Source organism: Xyrauchen texanus, chromosome 8 (genome assembly GCF_025860055.1).
Source record: "Xyrauchen texanus isolate HMW12.3.18 chromosome 8, RBS_HiC_50CHRs, whole genome shotgun sequence".
NCBI classification, from domain to species: domain Eukaryota; kingdom Metazoa; phylum Chordata; class Actinopteri; order Cypriniformes; family Catostomidae; genus Xyrauchen; species Xyrauchen texanus.
The window spans coordinates 32,004,550-32,024,993 of record NC_068283.1 but is presented as its reverse complement, the minus strand read 5'-3'; the positions used below and the strand labels follow the sequence as shown (position 1 = coordinate 32,024,993).

The window sequence follows — 20,444 nt, the reverse complement described above, 5'->3', positions numbered from 1 at the left end:
ACACACACACACACACACGTTGTGTTTCCATGTTTTATGGGGGCTTTCCATAGACATAATGGTTTTTATACTGTACAAACTTTATATTCTATCCCCTAACCCTAACCCTACCCCTAACCCTAACCCTCACAGAAAACCTTCTGCATTTTTACATTTTCAAAAAACATAATTTAGTATGATTTATAAGCTGTTTTCCTCATGGGGACCGACAAAATGTCCCCACAAGGTCAAAAATTTCGGGTTTTACTATCCTTATGGGGACATTTGGTCCCCACAAAGCGATAAATACACGCTCTCTCATACACACACACACACACACACACACACACACACACACACACACACACACACACACACACACACACACAGTTTTGTCATCTGCAAACACCAATTACCTTATGAGTGTCAAGATTCCTGTCATACCAGCTTTTACGCCCTCTTTCCCTCCCTGTCTGCCACTTATCTGTATATTCAACCGTTTTAGTTTCATACTGTCTTTCCCCCTGTTTCTAGGTGACTTGCCTTGTGTTGCCTAGAAAACACCTGTGCAATTTAGGTGATGTTTCTTTTTAAGACTTCAGTCACATTCCTTTTGTTTCCTGAAGTCTCATTTTATAATGAGTAGGCAAGGCAGGGTAGGGCACTTTTTGGCTTGGTTGTTGCTAGTGACAATGAGGAAATCAAAACACTTTAAGGAGTTGAATGAACGAACAAGTACACCTTAATATATTGGTGTATTTTTAAAACGTATGCCAGAGAGAAAATGTGATTGCGAGGGAGAGCGAGATATTTGTTTTAGTGAATCTTCATATGGGAGTCAAAATCTACAACCCTTAAACATATGTATGTTTTAGCTTAACGTAGTGCATGTTGTAACCAGTAATACCAGAAATAAATGTGACAATACTCTACCTTTGTTCTTTGAATATAGAAAAGTGAGTTTAATTTCACATGATGGTAGAGACATCACTTTGCCCTGAGGAAATGCAGCCAATCTACCCTGAGATGTCAATGTGCACATTTCTTTGTTCACATTTCACAACATTCCCATGCCGAACCCCGCCCCTTCATCAAATCCTAGACTCCCATTGGTCGCGTTTACTGGGGGCGGGGTTTTTCATGCGCCTATTGCTTTGGAATGTTTGTCCGTAGTGTCATACTGAATTACCGCTACTTGGACGGGGGTGATCTTAAGCGCTTCTTAACAAATCCTGTGAGTTTCTTTGAACCCATACAACTTTCAGAAGTAAAAATTTGTGCAACGTCAACCGTTGTGGCAAGGGAATCATTTGCTTTACCGATTTTATCCGTGCAACAGTTTATTTATCTAAGCAGCATCTTTTCCCCCTCACCAAATTTGGCTTGATAGCGACCTGATGGACTAAACATTTATATATTTTTGCCCAGTGTTTCGAAGAACACCAGACTTTATCCCGCAGCAGGACTGTAACAGTAAGACAGCGTAATGATGAACAGGAACGGAATGGTCACAAACATTCGCACGCGGATTAGGACCGACCCCTTCAAGAACAGCTATGACCTGGTCGGTAAAGAGCTTGGCAGGTAATTATTTTTTTAAAATATTATACACCAATTAATGCATAAAAAAACAAAGTTTAAAAAATGGTTACTTTTATGATGCCCGCTGGAGATTCACAAACGTGGAGACCGGTGCGACAATTAATCGAGTGTAAATCACCGCCAGCTGCATGCCAAAAGGTTCGTTTGGCTCATTGTGTTAAAGCATTTTTTTTTTTTTTTTAAAGATATAGCCTACCTCACACCCTGTGTTTACTGCGAACAAGCGAGCGATGCGGTACAATTAAAACGTTCCTATAATAGGTAATGAACGCAACTTCACTTGTAGCCCAGAGAGCTCAATTAATTATAATGGGAGCGTTTAATTGCGTCGGTCGCGTGCAGTGTAGACAATTTGTTACCGTGAACTGTAAACCTGACATTTTCAGGGTCGTTCGGAGGACCTACAAAGCAAGACGCAACGCATATAACCAAACGCAGTGTTTCGAGAGGCGCTTTTAAAACGATATTTTTTACCTGACACGACGTCTAAAAAAGCGGTCCTCTTACTTGAGGCGCTGAATAAATAAATGTATAGGCCTACTTACCAGGCACGATCATATATTTTATCCAAGTAACATGTGCATGAAAAATGGCTAGAAATGGCATTTTAGCTTGGCATAAAGCTGACAATTTGCACAAGATTTATTTATATTTCTTGTGCTCCAAACTTAAATCTAACTTCTCTGTCTGCTTGTATGAATGTAACATCATAAAGTGTTTCACTGCTGCTCAAATGCACTTTGGATCACATCGTTTATATGTATAATTGTTTTCCATCTGAAAGGAGTTTTTCAAAAACACTGTGGGAAGCTTCACAACGGGAAGCTGTTGTTTATAGCGCAGCCTATCTGATTTGCTTACCATCAAGGTGCGTTGATGCAAAGAGGAATGCAGATGTTGGTGGGTAGTGGGTACCAAGCTCTAGTAAAGGGGGACTGAAGCGGAAACAGTCACATAAATATCTTCTAATTCCTTTAGCGGAACACAATCTCCTCTTTTTCCCTCATTTATTTTCTCTCATATCTTTGTGCATCATCTTTATGCTTTACATGTGCATTATTTGCAGAAGTCGCACACAGTTTCAGTACATTGAGCTGAGAGGGTCAGCTTGTTCAGCGATTATAGACTGAACTTTTTTTTTTTTTTTGTGAGCGTCAACATTTAGATTCATTCTTCATCTCTCCAGATGACCATAAAATACCCACTCCCCTAGATTATCTGCTGGCAGTATGCATGCGCACATGCATACACACACACACATATGTGCACCCTAACCCACTAGAGTCAATGGTGTGTAACATTGACAGGAGAGTGTACGTTCAGTGTGTGAGTGTGAAAGAGTCTAACTGAATGGCCAAACCATCTGGCCCTGTTGTCAGCACTCCATTCATTTGCCACATGGCTCCAACAGCAAAATTATTTTTTTCCATGAAATCAGATCCAAACTCTATTCCCAAACAGCTATTGTTGATTGTTTGTGATTGAAGATTAGTTGTTTGGTTATCAGTGGTGTGTTTGTTTCTTGTCCCATTTTCAGTCATTTTCTGCCCTATATTTTGGAATTCGTCTGATTGTAATAATTGTAAGTGTGGAGAGGGCTCTCTCTTGATCCCTTTATGTTGAGAACCAAGAGTCCTAACTGCTTTGGACAATGTCTCTTAATACCTGTTGAATGTTGTGGGTGTCCTAATTTTTAAAAGTCCTTCTGAGTTGTGCCCTGGTTTGGTTAGTTAACAGGTTATTTTTATGCACATCATCTTTGGATTTCCCCAAGTGTATCCCAAAATGAGTTTAACTCTAACCTTCAAAATCCCACCTCTTCCTCCCTGATCACTGCATAAGTTTGCTACAAGTCTAGTTGTGGCATTGCAACCCTAGGATACAGCGTTATTAGTCTTGGCATCGTCTCTCCAGAAATATTCTGTTGACTTCATTTGTGTTTACAGAAGTTGTGTGACACTATCCAATAGTTTTTTTTTCTCTTGCTGTGTGGCTGTTTTGGTAATCTAATTTTTATACTCTGGAAGCCATTTAAAAGGTTCATAAGTTCAGCTGAGCATCAGTCGAGGTGGTCTGAATGGGGAAATATTTCCCCAACAGAATTGTGGGATGTTGACTGAGCCAGTGAGCCCCCTGCCATACCAGTAGCAGACTGGCCAGCTGTGCATGTGATTCAGTCTGTCTCTTAATAATGGGGCTGTGCGATTCGCCTCGAATAATGGCTTGAAAATGTGTGTGTTTGTGCGCACATTTGCTTGTTTGTGGTTTGAAAGTGTTTATCCAATCATCTTTGACTGTATATAGTCAGTCTTTTTAGAAAGTGGACATGCTTCTGCCATCTGGGCAAGAGTATGAAATTGGGAAATGGAGACAGACAGTGAAAGAGTGATGGTTTGATTTTACACAGGAAGTCTAACCACCACAGTATCTGGGTCATTGCTGAAGATGAATACACGTACGTTTCCTTCTATCTGCTCTTGAGTCATTGATTTAGACTGAGGATGACTGTTTTTGTGAATAAAAAGAGGATAAGATATGTTTTCACAATGCTGCCTCAAATACCAAATGACCTTGGGGGAAATTCGCCAAGTATGAATTAGGCCACCCGAAAGTGTGGTTTATTTGCATGCAAAGAAGACATTATTTGTCTTTACTTTTAGCACCCGTTCCACTTAGTACTTGTTTTCATGAAAGAACTAATGCAATTCAGATGTGGCCAAAAAATGTGCATGTCGATTCAGCAGTCTGGCACACTTTAATGTAAAAGAGCATTCAATCACTTGCAAGTAGCGCTGATTTATATGCTTATCTAAAATAAGTGTACATAACATAGAAAGTAGCATTCTTGCTCTGAAAAGAATGGCAATAACTTGGTTCAAATACAGCGCAACACTTTTAGTGTATGTTACACCTGCTTAAACTGAATTGCTGGTGCTTTGTAAATAAGAAGCAGGGCCTTGAAGAAAACTCCCAAACTTGCTTTCATGAAATTTTTTCATGATATTCCACCCTCCAGCAAGCCCATCCCAGTCCAGCCATCGTCATGCTCTTTCACAACCCTTCTGAGAAGAGGGGAAGGCACATTTGTTGGGGGCAAATACGGCAGTTAATGCAATGACCTCTGACCTCGTCACCACCCTATCCACTTTATTTGTGGTTATGTCTTTTTCTATCTTGTCTCAGAGGCCAGACTGCATAACCATTTTCTTTTGAAGGACCTTCTGGATATTTAAATAATGCTCTATACCAGTTAAAAACATACCAGTTAATTTCGGGTTAATGTTCATGTGATTAAACTATTGGAAAACAGCGCTGATCTGAAAGTTGGCATCAAATGCACTTTTCTTTGTTTAACTCCACGTGAACTCCGATTGGTCAGATTGAACTCAGATTCTTGGGTGCTCAACGCACCCAACCTTGCCAACCTTGCACGTTAAGCAGGAAATCCATTACATTGACAAAAATGCATCCATTGCAAACATAGACTTCTGGAGATTGAGGGGCTTTTCAGGATTCCATAATCCTGGGAAATGCTAACACAAAAACAACAGAAAACGTTTATACACTGTCCAATCAGCTGTTCTCTAGAATGAGAATGTTCCCTTACCCTAATACCATCTGCCTCTGAAAAGCAATAGCAAGTAGCAAATCAATGTTTCCTGGCTTAAAGTTAAAGGAATATTCTGGGTTCAATAGAAGTTAATCTCAAGCAACAGCATTTGTGGCATAATATTGATTACCACAAAAAATTATTTTGACTTGCACCTCCTTTCTTAAAAAACAAAAAACAAAGTGACAATCTGGGTTACAGTAATGTACTTGCAGTTCAAGTGAATGGGGCCAATTTTTGACCATTAAAATACTTTATCAAAAGTATAGACACGATACATAAACAATATGTGCTAACATGATTTTAGTGTGATAACACAGAAAAGGATAGTAAGTGATAAGTTTAGCCAATTTTACAACTTGGTTGCCATGACAATGTAATATAACCATAAAATGACTGTAAAAGTTACAATTTAAACAACTTTACAGCTCAGATAATACACAAGTTATAACATACATATATAACATATATATTTTATAAAAGCACTTATATGAATTATAAGGCTTCACATTTCTGTGTTTTAACCCTCCAAAAATTGGCCCCATTCACTTGCATTTGAAGTGCCTCACTGTTGTCTCGATTTTTGCTTTAATTTTTTTAAGAAAAGGAGGGACGAGTTGAAATTAATTTGTGGTAATCAACAATTTTCCACAAATAAAACCAGAATATTGGCTTTTTTTTTTTTATTTAAAAAAAAAAAAAGCCCTTCAATATTTTTTTCCTTTTTATCTCCTTCCCCAACTACCCATTTCAATTGGAAATGCATCATCTTGGGAAAGAAAACTGTACTCGTCAAGTCCCAACTAGAAGCTGTATTGTGACAGTCTTCTATTTTCTACCTGTGTGTCTTCACATCAGTTCACATCAAACTTTTAAGTAGGATGTTAATGGAGACATATATTGTAAGAGACAAGCTGTGGACAGAGGAGAGGTCACAGGGGGCTGTATTTTGTTTTTAAGTGTCATGTTTGGTCATTGGCTAAACTAAGGTGGGAGGAGTGGACACCATTGACTCTCAATAAACGAGTCTGGGAAGAGTGGGTGGTCTGTCTTTTGAGATCTCTACCACACACACAAACTGGTGTCTCTTTATGAGATGGTCTAAAGAGGAGGCGGGGTTGGTGTTGTAAAGAGCCATTCGTCCCTCTCACTGTCAGATAAGAGAATGTCTTCACTGACAGGCCTGCCCTTTGTGTGTGTGCAGCAGCCTGTGTGTCTTTTGACAGATAGATGTGTGCAAAGGTCAGAGAAGGGAGGTAGCAGGAAGTCAGTTGTGAATGAGACTCTGTGTGAGAGCTGAGCATACTTTGACAGTTCCAACTGTTAGTCTTATCATCTTTGCGTCAGAGTGAAAGATCATGATAGTGAAAAATGGATGCCTTAAGAAAGAATAAAAAGAGAGTTCTCACTCCATCATCTTCGTCTTTAGATCATCAGCCCAAAAGAGCTGCTAATTTTGTCAATTTGTTGGCCAATCCGGAAGGCTAATTCACCACGGGTTTCCTTGCATATGTGCTTGACATGGCATGGTGGTAATAAGTCAATTTTGTCCTTCTGTAGCAACTTGGAACAAAACAGGAAAGTCTCTTCAAGTTATGTTAACCACAGACCTAATTTCAATCTTAAAATAAAAAACTTCTATTCTTAAAATGCATTATGAATTCGTGAGGGAACTCAAAAATGGAAAAAAGACTGTTGTACTGAACAGCGCTATTCAGATGTCACCGGAGTTTTTGTGTGTGTTTGTCCATAGTAGCAGCTTGCTCATTACATGTGGGTCAATGTGGCATGAGGGGCGTGGTCATGTGTCTGTCTGCGGGAGAGGGAGAGCAGTAAGGCTCGTCACCTGGGTTGTAATTACTCTTTAACACCTTTCTATCATTATAGTGATGGCCACGACTACGTCCTCGTCAGTCAGATAGGCAGTTTATTTTTTTTAAGAATAACGTTCAAATGTCTTATCAGTGAGCAACACTCTTATACTCTTGTTTCTGTCTTTTGGCAGGAATTATCACCATACTAACTTAACGGTAACTTATGAACACGTTGTACAAGTTTAAGTTCTCTCTGATGTGTAATGAATGAAACACAGTAAATAAGTAACCGAACATTATTCTGCTTATTACTTCTTACCAAATAAATCAATTGATGCGAAATATCGATCTGAAATGGCTCTATTTTTGAGAAAGATTGCAAAGATGTGAGACACACATAAGTGTGTCCATAAGTGGCCCGTTTCTACTAAATAGTCTCTTTTAGCGCTCATCAAAAATTTGACCACAGAATTCCACAACTGATCAATTAGAATTATGTTGTGGAATTCAGGCCACATCCTGTTTTTATTTGAAAACGCCATGTTCAGCATTTCGATCATTTTCCATCTTTAGTGTGGATGTAGTCTAAATCTAAAGTTTTAAGTGAACATTAATGTTAGCTCATTATCAAATGATTATATTTTGAAAGCCTTATTCTGTTTTAGCCTCTCCCAAATCGTGTTAATGAATTGTTCTGTGTATGTTTTATTTTTTTTATGTGCACTTAGGGGCAAGTTTGCTGTAGTAAAGAAGTGTGTGGAAAAGACTACTGGGAAGGAGCATGCTGCAAAGTTCTTGAGGAAAAGGCGGAAGGGTCAGGATTGCCGTGGTGACATTCTGAACGAGATTGCGGTGCTGGAATCGGCAGAGGTGAATCCTTATGTCGTGGCACTGCATGAAGTCTACGAGACCACCACAGAAATCATCCTCGTGTTAGAGTGGTAAGACACATATAGACGAGTTTGCAACTTCTGTTGGCCAGTAATCCAGCAAAATGCCCTGACAAAGAAAGCTCTGTGTTATGCGGTTTGTTTTATGATGCATAACAATTCCAACTCGCCAGTTGATTAGAATTACAGGCACAAAGATGAATCTTTAATAACTCTATAGTATGTGTGTGTGTTTGTACCTTACTGAATTTTACCGCAGACCACAGTTGAACTAGTTCTTGTTTAGAGGGAGCTCAATGTTCCAATACAAAAACAGTTAAAATAAAATCTAAAGAAACAAATTGATAAATTTGCTTTCATGAGAATATGATGATCTAGCGGTTGCTCCTCAAGAGGGGTCAAATCAGAACACACTCGTTTCCACTTCTCAGAAACCACCCCAACTGAGCGCCGTTTTCATTGCCTGACCACACTGCTCCTACGCCAAATTCAGAGTCACAAAACCAATTTCCTTTCCCCTGTAATTTTCTGTTGAACTTAAAAGTATCAGTCCCACCAGTGAAAACGTTCAATGCTTTTAAGACCTCACTTAAAATTATCCAAAATATCTGAAACTCAATATATTGCCACAAAATATTTGAAGACCCTATGAATGTAATCGCTTTTGGAACCTAAAGTGTTGTTCACCTATGTTCACTGCTGTAATCTACAGAAGGTACTTAAAGGTCCCACCCCAAACTAATGCTATTGGGTTAGTCAGTGTCAACATGTCGGACTTGTTAGCATGCTCACTGAAAAAGACGCCAAATGAGACCTAATTTTCTGGAATTTTACAAGCTGCTTAAAGGTACAGTTAACTTGGTGTATGTAAACTTCTGAACCACTGGGATTATGAAATAGTCAATTAAACGTGAAACAAGCTGTCTGTAAACAATTGTTTGAAAAATTACTTGTCATGCACAATGTAGATGTCCTAAACGACTTGCCAAAGCTATAGTTTGCTAATATGAAATCAGTGGAGTGGTTAAATTAGTTTGAATGACTTCAACCTATGTGCATGTAAACTTATGACTTCAACTGTACCTATATGTGATTTTAGTTTGTCTTTGTCCAACATGCATGTTAATTGGGCCAGTTTCTCTCAACGTTGTACGCATGCTCCGAAAGTCAGCGGGGAATGTGTGATGTGTATTAAACACTCATCCTCTGCTGACATCCTTCAAATATTCGATTACACATTGCCATGTATACTTGAACAAATAGATGAAGACTGTAGCTCGGCTATGCAAAAACCTGCTGTAGCTCGATTTATAACCGTGCATGTAAATATAGTAAATCTTTTTATTTTTTCGGGGGGAAATGGTCTACAAATATATTGTTTGTATAGTAACATTTAAAAAATATTTCCCCTTTAAGTGTTCGTATGTGATGACTGCGGCAGCTCTTCACCATAGTTTCATGTTGGGTATTCGCAACAAGAAAATAAAAAGTCTTTCTATATGCAAAACTGTCAGCTGAAGTGTAGTCACACTATTTTGTCTTTCCAGTAACACAGTAGATGAAAACATTCACTAATGAGGAGAAAATTATAGGTCATTAAGTTTAAAATGCTTTACATAACACTCTGCTTCTCTATCTTTCATATCTCCTTATTTGTTGATGGTATTTAGTGTTTTTCTTTTACTCTGGGATCAGTATTGCTTTTTTTTGGTGAACTCTGTTTCTACAGCCCCTTTTTGGATGTTTTGAGTGCGTCTGTCTATTCCAGCATCTGACTGGTTGAATGACGGAAGTATTGAAAAATCGATCGATTACATTTGCATTCTGTCTCGAGGTATCTTACCACAAAAAACAATTGTAAGCCCACTTCCTGCATGCAGCCACTTCCACTGAAGAGACAACTGTATGCCAATCGATGACACATAAGCACACCCATCAACTGTAAAGAGTTTACCTTATAAGGAAGATATAGCTTCTCAGGTTTTAGATGTCAGTTGTTGTGTGAGAGCTCACGCATGTCAGTCAGATTTAGGCAAACGCACTCCAAATACCATTCTGTTAGTGTTTTTCCATCATGTGATGGAAAGTATATGGATTATTCATGCTTTGGTTTTGAAGAGAAGTTCAGCCCTACTTGTTGTTTCTGTTTTCATTTTGCTTGTTGGCTTGCGTGTTAGGACAATGTGTCTGATTTTGTAAGAAACAATGTGTCTGCTTTTTTTATTTTTGTTGTTCTGGTGTTAGTTAAATCCTTCTAACTTGACGTGGGCAGGTTTAGCAGTAAAACCAGTTGAACCAAAGAGACAGACAGAAAGAGACACTTCAGTTTTCATTTCCTGTGGCTTTTCGTCTGAAAGCAGAGCAGCGACTTACTCGCATTCGCAATGCATCCCCACATCCTCTGTCAGAAACGATCAGAATTCTTGTCTCTGCCATTTAAAGTTAAAACCCAAGCTATTGTAAAACGGGGAACAAGAATTTATAATTACATTTACCAAACACACACACAAACACCCCATGCAACTTTGTGGTAACAGACCAGCATAGAGTCTTGGATAATTATATACTAACCCTAGGCCATATATACGTGTGTTAGGTGGAAAGTGAGTTTATTTTTAATGTCTTTCATGTACTAGCTAAAATTGTATTGGAACAGGTCGATTCATGTAACAGGTCTAACTGTAAGTCAAGCAACCAAGAAGAAACTTCGGTTATAGATTCTTGACATTCTTGGTTCTTATTTCTCTTACTTGGATTATTCAGGCATAAAACTTTGGTGCATAACTCCAGTGCCATTTGGGCTATGGATATTATGTAATGATACCTTAAATTGTTCAGCTTGTTTAGTAGAGCTGTGCTATTACTTTTTCTAAACAAATACATGTACAATTTTCACCTAATGGTCAACAAAATGAACTTGGACCTGCATTGAAGAATGTATCCTAGCCATATCTAGGAATCAGAAAGCCATATAGTGACCCATTGGTGGGTTCTTTTGACTTGTGTCAATAAGCAACCACCAAGAATACCCTAACAGCACCCTAGCATCTACCCAGAGCCCCTTAGAATCTGCACAGCAACACACTAACAGCTACTATGAATACTTTATCAACCAGATAGCAAAATATTATCCATGTTGTGTTATTTGTGTTGACATGTTTTTCAATGCTTAACCTGTAAATTAAATGGGCCATCCCTTACTACTTTGCCCAGTCTGACATTTATCTTTCTGGGAAAGCTCTGATGCAAGTCTCTTGTCACCAGTCTTCATCGTTATCACCTGTTCTTCTCTGTTTAGCTTATTTGCTTGATCAAATGCTTGAGAATTCTCCAAAACAGAGTGTTCAGTGGCTTCTTAAGTTCTTTTGACAGATGAAAATGTACAGTGTCCCACCGCCTCTAGTTCAGCCCACTGTTAATCCCCTGTAAAACTGGAGAATCAAGACATCTGGCACATATGAAGTCTTGACAGCTTTCTTTTTGGGGGCAGATTTTGGAACTTCTAGAGAGCACTGTCCATGTGCTGTAGTGGTTTTTGGATATCCCAGAGACTTTATCCCTTAAAAGCCCTTTATTTATGGAGCATCTGCTTTTGGTAGTAATTTGTTGTCTTATTTCCTCTGTTACAAAACTAAGAATCCTGCCTAGATTGTTCCTTTTAGAGTTTAGATCTGTTCTCGTTAGAGGGGAACTGCACTCTTGGTGGTCTTGGTAGCGGGTAGAATATTTTTATCCCTGTTTTCTGTTCATGAAAATGTTTATTTGTTGAACGATCTCTGCCTCTGGTTCACATTCCCATGTCTTAAGACCAGAGAGCAAACTGTCACTCATTACTTTTGACTGCTCTCTTTATATTCATCATCTCCTCTCTCTGCTCACATCGGATTGCAATATTCCCCCAAAACAGGATTTTGGTAAATACATTTAGCATTTTCAGTGGCTGAATGCAGTTGTAAGTCACTTTGGATAAAAGTGTCTGCCAAATGAATAAATGTGAATGTACCTTTGGTCCCCCTCCAATATCGAGTAGGTCTATTGGTTTAATCCTTGTATAGATGTTTCAGATTTTCTCTTTTACTCACAACAAAACCTAAAAAAAAAAATCTGTACATGAAAGGCAGTAAGGATGTGACCCTGCACATGCGTGAGTATTAACAGATTTCTTTGAGGAATGTTTTGCTGGTATTACTTAGAAATCAGTGACTTGGGGATGGAATTTATGGTGGAGGGTTTATTCGATTATGGTTAAGAGCTTGAGTTGTTTTGATGTGTTTGATTAAAGGGAGGTGAAAGGTTCTCAATATCTCAGTGTTCTTACTTTATAAGCCTCTGATGGCTAATCAGATAAGCAGTACCAAGAATCGCCTATTTATTCAGCTGGATTGAGAGGTTATGTAACACAGACACCATACTTGCTCAAAGTCATAGGCCTGAAGAGTGTCCACTTAAGATAGAAAAGTGAATGTGTGTATAAATTTGTGTGCGGCAAGAAATCCACTACACATGGGCCTGATTTTCCCAGTCTTTCATCGCCCAAAGGAGTATCCGCCTGCAAATCCTTGTGGTCACGGTAGCCCTCGCAAGGGTTACGTAAGGCTGAGGTTCCACCACTCCGCTGGTACCAGAAGTCTCCTCTAATTTGATAATTAGGCGTCTTGTTGGAGAGAACAGATTATAATGATTTAAGAGAGTGAACACCTGGCATTTGAAGTTGTATGATGTGGGTGGTGAGCCTGTGCTGTTGATTGCTGGCTGATTTTTTTTTTTTAAGGTTCGGTTTATTGAGGTCGAGGTTATTGCTTGCAGCAGTAAAATGATGATGTGAGAGGTACAGAGCTGATATCAGCAACTGGGACAACGACCTTTCTGTCATGTTTGAAACTGTGATTCTAGATCACAGATATGGGAAGAATTGGTTGCAATGGGATGAGTTTATTCACCTTCATGTTGTTCCAAACCTGCATGAATTTTTCCCATATCATTGAACACAAAAGGCGATGTTAGACCTAGAATGTTAGGGATCGACAGCCTCTGTCACCATTTACTTAATTTGTATCCCAAAAAGTTTGAATTCTTGAAAAGAATTTCCCTTTTGAAAGAAATTTGACCCCCATCCAGGGTGTGTTTGTGTGTAAGAGAGAGATCTTGAGACTTGAGAATTACATTGTAACCTTTCTGTCTTTTTCTCAGTGCTGCTGGAGGTGAAATTTTTAACCAGTGTGTTGCTGACAATGATGAGGCCTTCACAGAGAAAGATGTCATCCGATTGGCCAGGCAGATTTTAACAGGTGTGACCTGTCTTCATCAAAACAACGTGGTGCATCTGGATCTCAAGGCAAGTGTTGTTCATTACCATGTTTATATTCATGTTTTTCACATGTTTATCATTATGATTATGCAATCAGTGGCCTGCAAAGTCTCAAGGTAATCTTTTTGGTTATGTTTGGCTGTGTGGGACTGCCAGAACAGTTTTGTTGTAATGTACACCACCTTTAAAGTTCACTTTAGTGTGGTCGGAGAAATGATTGCTTCCGCTTCAGTCTCCTCTGAGATGTTATGAGTGTTTGTTTTTACTCCGTTTTGGGATAAAATAAACCCCTGCTTTTGTTTTGTCCTTCACATTTGTTCCATATCCTGTGGTCAGCGCTTGTTAATTTTAACCGTTCAGAGGCATCTTCCTTTATATTCTTCTTTACAAGGTGTCTCAATGTGAGAGGTCTTCTCTCTCATCAAAGATGTTAATGAGACTGGCCTCAGGCCAAAGAACAGCGAGAGCATGTGTGAAGGGAGAAGTTTAGGAGAACATGAGTTAATGGTATTGAACTGCAGCCCAACCTTTGGTAGTGTTCCTTGTTAATACAATGAACATGTCCTGTTTGTAATGGTGGCATACAATAGGACAAACCAGTTCTCACAAGGAATGACAGAGTGTGTTAAATTGATCCGTTGTGCTCAATTGGGTGTGTTAAATCTTTGAACGGCTCTAATCTGGCATCACACCTGTCGGTTTTGTGCCTCAGGATACATAACTGAACGAAAGGGTTCATTTAATTTACAGTAAGTTTATTGGGTGTGTGCTTGAGGTACAAACTGTTTTGTATAGGGCGTTTAAAGAATGACTTATGATTTTCACATTTACGTATTGGATTGTGTAAAATTTTAATTACTTAAAAAGCTGTTGTTAACTACAGTAATTTTCCCAGCATGTGATGTGTATATGTGGAAAAGATGTTCTGTCCTTCAGTTCGTAATTTCAATGTGTAATTCATCAATTATTTTCCCACAATCTTCAAGTCAACATGAAACACCGTTTGCAACCCATTTAACTTGTGTAATCTGCCGATTTCAGAAGGCATCAGGATATTTAATAAAATCTGTAAGACGAGACTTGATTTTATCCGTTGGGAATTGAGTAGATGGTGAAAAGACTTTACGTACAAGAATGGATCATGGAGGGGTTTAAAAAAATAAAATAAGAGGATTTGATTATATTAGCTGACAAAAGAACATAGTTTTAGTGGTGGAGCAATTTGTTTTTTTAGATGTGAAGATTATCAAATGAGTTGTTCACAACAAGACGAGGAATATGTCCATTTTAATTTTATGTTGACTAATGTCAGTATTTGTTGTTTTCTCCAGCCTCAGAACATCCTGTTGACCAGTGCTCAGCCGTTGGGCGACATCCGTATTGTTGATTTCGGCTTGTCGCGTCGAGTGGACAGTGCATCAGAGTTACGGGAGATCCTGGGCACTCCTGAGTATGTGGGTGAGTCAGACATCCCTAATTTGCAAACCGCAAAGCTTCCTGCAGAGCGACAAGTTTGCTTTCGAAGTAAACCAAAAACTTGTGTAGCATTAGTGAAACTTCACATGACTGTTGACTAAGCTGCCACCCCCTCACTTTCAGGAGATTTTAAAAAAGGGTACCCTTGTCTTCGTTAGGCCACCCACCAAATATTGCTTTATCTAAACTTAAAATGTTTTAATGTATTACTGCATTTTTTTTATTAATACATTAAATAAAATGTTATTAATAGTCCCTACCTTTTTAAGTTTTGTACTTTAAGTTAAATTAAAATGTAATATACAACTATATGACTGTACATGTACAAATAATAATAATTATTATTATTATTATTACTGTAATGGCATTGCAATGTAAGCACCATAACATGTAAATGCATTTATATGGTACTACACATGTTCTAGGCCAAGCTTAAAATCCAGCACTCCATTTTAAAGGGTTCCTATCTCGTCGCTCTAACAAGGTGGCCTGAAAAGGCTGAAGGCCCCTTTCTTAGAAGCAATGTGTGAACATTTGTAAGATTAAAATGTTAATGGATAACCATCTGACCATTTATCTAGATATGTGTGTCAGCAGGATGTTTGGTCAACACTTTGTATAGGACAGCTGAGATACTGAAAATGTTTGTTTTGTACTGTATCGGTGTATGAAGGGTTATCAGACATTTGATAAATGTGTTTCTGTCTTTCTAGCTCCTGAAATTCTGAACTATGAGCCCATCAGCACAGCTACTGACATGTGGTAAGTTGAACTATTCAGGTGTCCAGAGTCGTGTGTGTGTGTGTGTGTGTGTGTGTGTGTGTGTGTGTGTGTGTGTGTGTGTGTGTGTGTGTGTGTGTGTGTGTGTGCGTGTGTGTGCACGCGCAGGGGTGAAAATTTCATAAAAATGTTGGGGGGGACAGTAAACATAAAAATTCTCGAGCAATTTTTGAAGAGGACACCAAGGTTTTTTTTTGTTGTTGCCCCGTTTGCATTTGTATTATTTTATTTCTTAAACAATTATTTTAAGAATATATCATTATATTATTTACAATACACATATTTTATGATATTTTAGGGGGGGACAACCCTCAGATAGGGGGGGTCCCGACCCCCCCGCGATTTCTGCCTGTGTGTGTGTGTGTCAGGCTATGTGACACATACATATGAAGTGTTTTATAAAGACCATTTAGCATAGATAAGTTTAACAATGTGACATCTGGTTAAATGGGACATAAAAGCAGAGATATAAATGAAGGATAGTGTTATGTTGCTATAATTTAGTAGTCCAATAAACCTGTTGGTGACACACATTATCAGTAGACTTGAATCCTTTACAATCAGTGCCTTGAAAATTCACCCGTTTGTTCTCACGTATCGGTTTGGTGTAAAAGGTGTTTGACCTTTTTTACCTCATCATTCTGTTTTATATTTGTTTATCATTATTCTGTATATTTTAGACAGGCTAACTTTTACCTCATCCAACATTACTTTCTATAACATTTGCTACTTTTCATAATTTCTTTTTTAGTGGTGCTTGCTAACCAAATTTGGGCTAGGGATTTGTTCTAAACTTTTAGCACAACTCATCATGCAAATTATGTAGCTTTTTAAGGAAGCCACATAATACTAAATATTTCAAACTAAATATTTTCACCCAATGGATGGAAAAACCTCACAGGCTTACACTGGAGTTACCTGAGCCAGATCTAGGGACCAGAATAGTATAAAGATTTGGGGGTGGACTATTAAGTTACCACCCTAGATACCCCATAACGCGTAAACACTTTAGCAGCTGCATAGCAACAACTTTGACTGATTTATTTAAAAAAATATATACAAATCTGGTTAAAAGCATTCTCACCCCAGTAAATAATAAAGTTCTTCTCTAATAGAGTTGCCCTTTTACTGATATGTGTTGCCCCTGTCTTCTTACAGGAGTATTGGTGTACTAACTTATGTGATGCTGACAGGAGAGTCTCCTTTTCTGGGGGACGACAAACAGGAGACCTTCCTGAACATCTCCCAGGTCAACGTGGACTACTCGCAGGATGTCTTTCAGGGCATCTCCGACCTCGCTGTGGACTTCATACAATCACTGCTCATCAAAAACCCCAGGTAGGGGAAAGGGGCTATTATTTGTGAGTGTGGTAGATTTAGAATCAGAAACTACAGCTTCAGGAAATTACAGTGTCACGCTTGAGTTTTGTTTAGGCAAGCTTACATAACCTGATTGATGGAGTGGCTTTACTTGGCACTGCCCCAGTCAGTAGAATAATAAACGGGACCTGTAATTTCAATGCAATCCTCGTTCCTCTCATTAAAATGTAATGGCTTTGCAGCCTTGCTGCCTTACTGGTTTCCCATATCACTGAGCTCCTACTGCAGCTGATGAGCAGTGAAGGCCATTTCAGGTCTGTCTGTTTAACTAATGGCAGTCCAGATCTGTCACCATCACAGCTCTATTGGAAATGATAGCAGCCACCGTCTATGATCCAGCACTGTGTGTCTGTGCTTCATGAAACTTAATGCCTGTAAATCATCAAGTGCTGAGAAAGCCGGAGAGGAAAAATGAGAGCCTAAAGCTATGTGGAAAAATTCCTCAGAGTGTGAGTAATTTTAGTGAAGGAGAAACCTGGGAACCAAAACGAGATGTCCCTCACATTTTTGCTGGACTGATGGAGATACTCAGTTTTGAAGATAACTTAAGTTTATTAATATATAAAAAGGAGAGATCGACTGGTATTGGCCACTAATAGTTATTATTTATTATGTCTAAAGGAATGGTTCACAATAGTTCATCATTTACTCACCCTCATGCCATCCCAGATTTGTAGTCGAATATCTCAGCTCTGGAGGTCTATAAAATGCAAGTGAGTGGTGACTAAAATCATGAAGCTCTGAAAAGCACAAAGGCTGGTTAAAGGTAATCCATAGGACTCCAGTGGTTTAATTTTGTTTTCTGAAGCAATCTTGTCGGTTTTGAGTGAGAACAGACCAAAATATGACTCCTTTTTCATGATGAATCTTGACATCAGCAGTCTCCTTGGCGATCAGGATTTCAAGCTTGATTACTCTTCCTAGCGCCACCTAGTGCTCTGCGAATGCATCAGGCACTAGGTAGTGTAATCGTGCTTGAAATCATGATAAAGCCTAGAGATTGTAATGGCAAGATGTACAGTGGAAAAAAAATCATTTTTGTCCATTCTCTCACAAAGCCAATTAGATTGCTTAAGATAACATGGATCATATACACATCTGGGACAGCATGAGGGGAGTAAAAGATGAGAGAATTAAAATTTTTGGGTGAGCTATCCATTTAAGTGTCTGATTACCAATTTTGAATGGGTTTTATCTCTGATTTTAGACACAATAACAGCTAAATCTCTTAAGACTAAAGGTGAACGGCATGCTTTACAAGACTAATATTGTGCAACAAATAATTAACACAATTTATTGGCAGATTTAACCTTTATCTTTAACCTCACAAATCTTGAAAGGTTTGTCCTAGTTTGAGTTAATCTTTGCTAACCATATTCAACTTTATTGGTAAACCCTACAATAAAGAATCGATAACTGAATTGTAATTATCGGGTAATTTTGGTCAAACTGTTCAATCTCCTCTGATAAGAAGCACAAGCACACTTGACGTTTTCAACCACATTTTTCGCCATTTAATTAGAAAATGAGCAACAGCATAACAGCTTTTAGATAATTTTAGACACAATAATAGCTTAAAATTGTATCACTTACTGCCCAAATTAGGCCTTGTTTTACAAGGCCTAATTCTCTTCATAGTCAACAAATAATTAGTTTAATACATGTTATTAGCAATATACAACTTAAATAAATTATCATCAAAAATGTAATTATCTGTAAAAATATTTTGTCAAAATTATTATCTGTATCTATAATATTAAGCACACTCTTTCATCCCTTTTTTTTTTTTTTTTTGTCTAACTTTGTCTAACAGTTTTCCTGTTTTTTTGTTCCCCTTGCAGAAAACGAGCAACTGCAGAACAGTGTTTAAATCATCCCTGGTTGAACAGCCACTCTCATCACCATTCTGTTGATTCTCCTCTCAATGAACAAGAAGCCAGCCAATCAGAATCTGAGCCCGAAAGTCCTGTACCTTCCCCAGAGCTTGTTGTCATGACTTCATTTCCCACCTACCCGGGCCAGGTAGAGCTGAAGACGGGTCGGGATACTTTCAGTTTTTCAGAACCCTTCCCATCCCGTCCTGAGATACAGCAAGAACTCATATGTTAAGTGACAGACAAGATTGCTCAATAAATGGGGAGCTTGAGTTCTGCAGCCCAATGAGGTTCCTCCATGTTACTGACCGAAAGACTCAACCTGCCAAACTGGTTTGGAATGGACAGCAGCAGTCTACTCAGGTGTTTGTGGCACCAGTGTATGTGTGTGTAAAGTCTTTTGTGTATCGTTGTGTAGGATGTATAGCTGTCTGTGTTCGGGCACTGTCAGTGTGAATTTGAGTAATTTCCCTTATGACCACAGAGGTATGTGCATGTGTCTACAGCATATCTGAGAGATCTGAACAGCTTTTATAAACCCTTAAAGCATTCTTAAGTTCTTTTTATAAAGGTTCTGAAATCCTTAAGACATTATTCTTTTAGCCTGGATTGAACCTTTTCTGTGCTGTCTGTAATTGGTCAAACTCAAATTGAAGTCTCCCCAGGATGTGCCTGCAGCTTTGTAGGATGGGAAAAGGAAGCTTTGTAGGAAGAAAACAAGAAGCTCTGAGGAATTGACATCTTTTAATCGTCATCACTTGGACCAACACATATTGTGAAATATTACAAAGAACTGCTGTTTCTTCAACGCAAGCCCATTATTCTCATTTGCTCAATTTTAAACTTCACCATTAAGGCTCTTAGTCAACACAGTAGATTTGATTTTTTTCTTCTGTTGCTTCAAATCCAGCTGTTAGGTTGCACCAAACTTTCAGGGTGGTATCTGCAATGAACTTTTAAAATTATTCAATGTCAGAGGCCTTTGTTCAAGCACTTTTGGAGAAAAAAGAAAAGAGGTTATGCTTGAATCTACCAACAAGCACAAGTAGTTCAAGATGGTATAATCGTACATGCCCACAATCGACGTTCTGTTCTTTCTCACATAATTTCTGTTGAGTGCCACAAAACCACTATCAAGTTTGCTATAATTGCACATTCGTCTTGTACCAATATTGCGTTTTTATTTGAATATATTCTGTATGTTATTTTTATGTTTGGTTTTGACATCATGGCAAAGGAGAGGTACATTTTCCACCAATAGAATGTCAGTGATTGAGTGGGGTTTATTTTGAGACCCTGTGATTGTACTTAAACTGAGGTGCCGTTAAGAATGTCTTTTGTGATGTGTATATTACAGACTGTTGTGGAAGATGTTTGCATTTGAGAAGAACAGCGCACAACAAGCAAAAGGCTTTGAATTAAGTGTATATTTTTTATTTTAAAAAGAATGTGTAAAAAAAAAAAAAAACATGTATTTTTCTACTGTCTGTATTTTATGATAATATGATAATATAAAAATATTGTAATTAATTTAGGTATTTTTAACCAGTGCTTAAAATGTTTGCACTTGTGTCCGATTGGGCTACTTATATGTATTACTGGCATGCCTGGCAAAATATTGAAGACAATAAATGATAATTTTGTATTAAACATATATGAAGACTCTTGTGTTCTATTATCAGTATTTTGTTCATTTACCATGTTAAGAGCTAGTCAGAAATCCCAGAACAT

At 38.3% G+C, this 20,444-nt stretch overlaps 1 protein-coding gene across 2 annotated transcripts; it reads left to right on the top strand.

Annotated features, from left to right (window-relative positions):
* The first annotated feature begins 1,167 nt into the window (after nucleotides 1-1,167).
* On the top strand, nucleotides 1,168-20,367 carry stk17al (serine/threonine kinase 17a like). Of its 2 annotated transcripts, XM_052132828.1 has the most exons (8): nucleotides 1,168-1,213; nucleotides 1,408-1,563; nucleotides 7,734-7,946; nucleotides 13,086-13,230; nucleotides 14,535-14,661; nucleotides 15,393-15,441; nucleotides 16,618-16,797; nucleotides 18,681-20,367. In XM_052132828.1, the coding sequence occupies exons 2-8, from the start codon at nucleotides 1,466-1,468 to the stop codon at nucleotides 18,946-18,948; spliced, it is 1,080 nt and encodes a 359-aa protein (XP_051988788.1). In that variant the 5' UTR covers nucleotides 1,168-1,213; nucleotides 1,408-1,465; the 3' UTR covers nucleotides 18,949-20,367. The 2 variants fall into 2 exon arrangements, with proteins under 2 accessions (XP_051988788.1, XP_051988787.1); XM_052132827.1 differs by having other exon boundaries at nucleotides 1,172-1,563.
* Nucleotides 20,368-20,444: the final 77 nt, after the last annotated feature.

Bases quoted from the DNA above. Each gene is read 5' to 3' on its own strand.
- stk17al (XM_052132828.1), top strand. From the start codon at position 1,466: ATGATGAACAGGAACGGAATGGTCACAAACATTCGCACGCGGATTAGG. The intron at 13,231-14,534 runs GCAAGTGTTGTT...TGTTTTCTCCAG, and splicing joins TGGTGCATCTGGATCTCAAG to CCTCAGAACATCCTGTTGAC. The intron at 15,442-16,617 runs GTAAGTTGAACT...GTCTTCTTACAG, and splicing joins AGCACAGCTACTGACATGTG to GAGTATTGGTGTACTAACTT.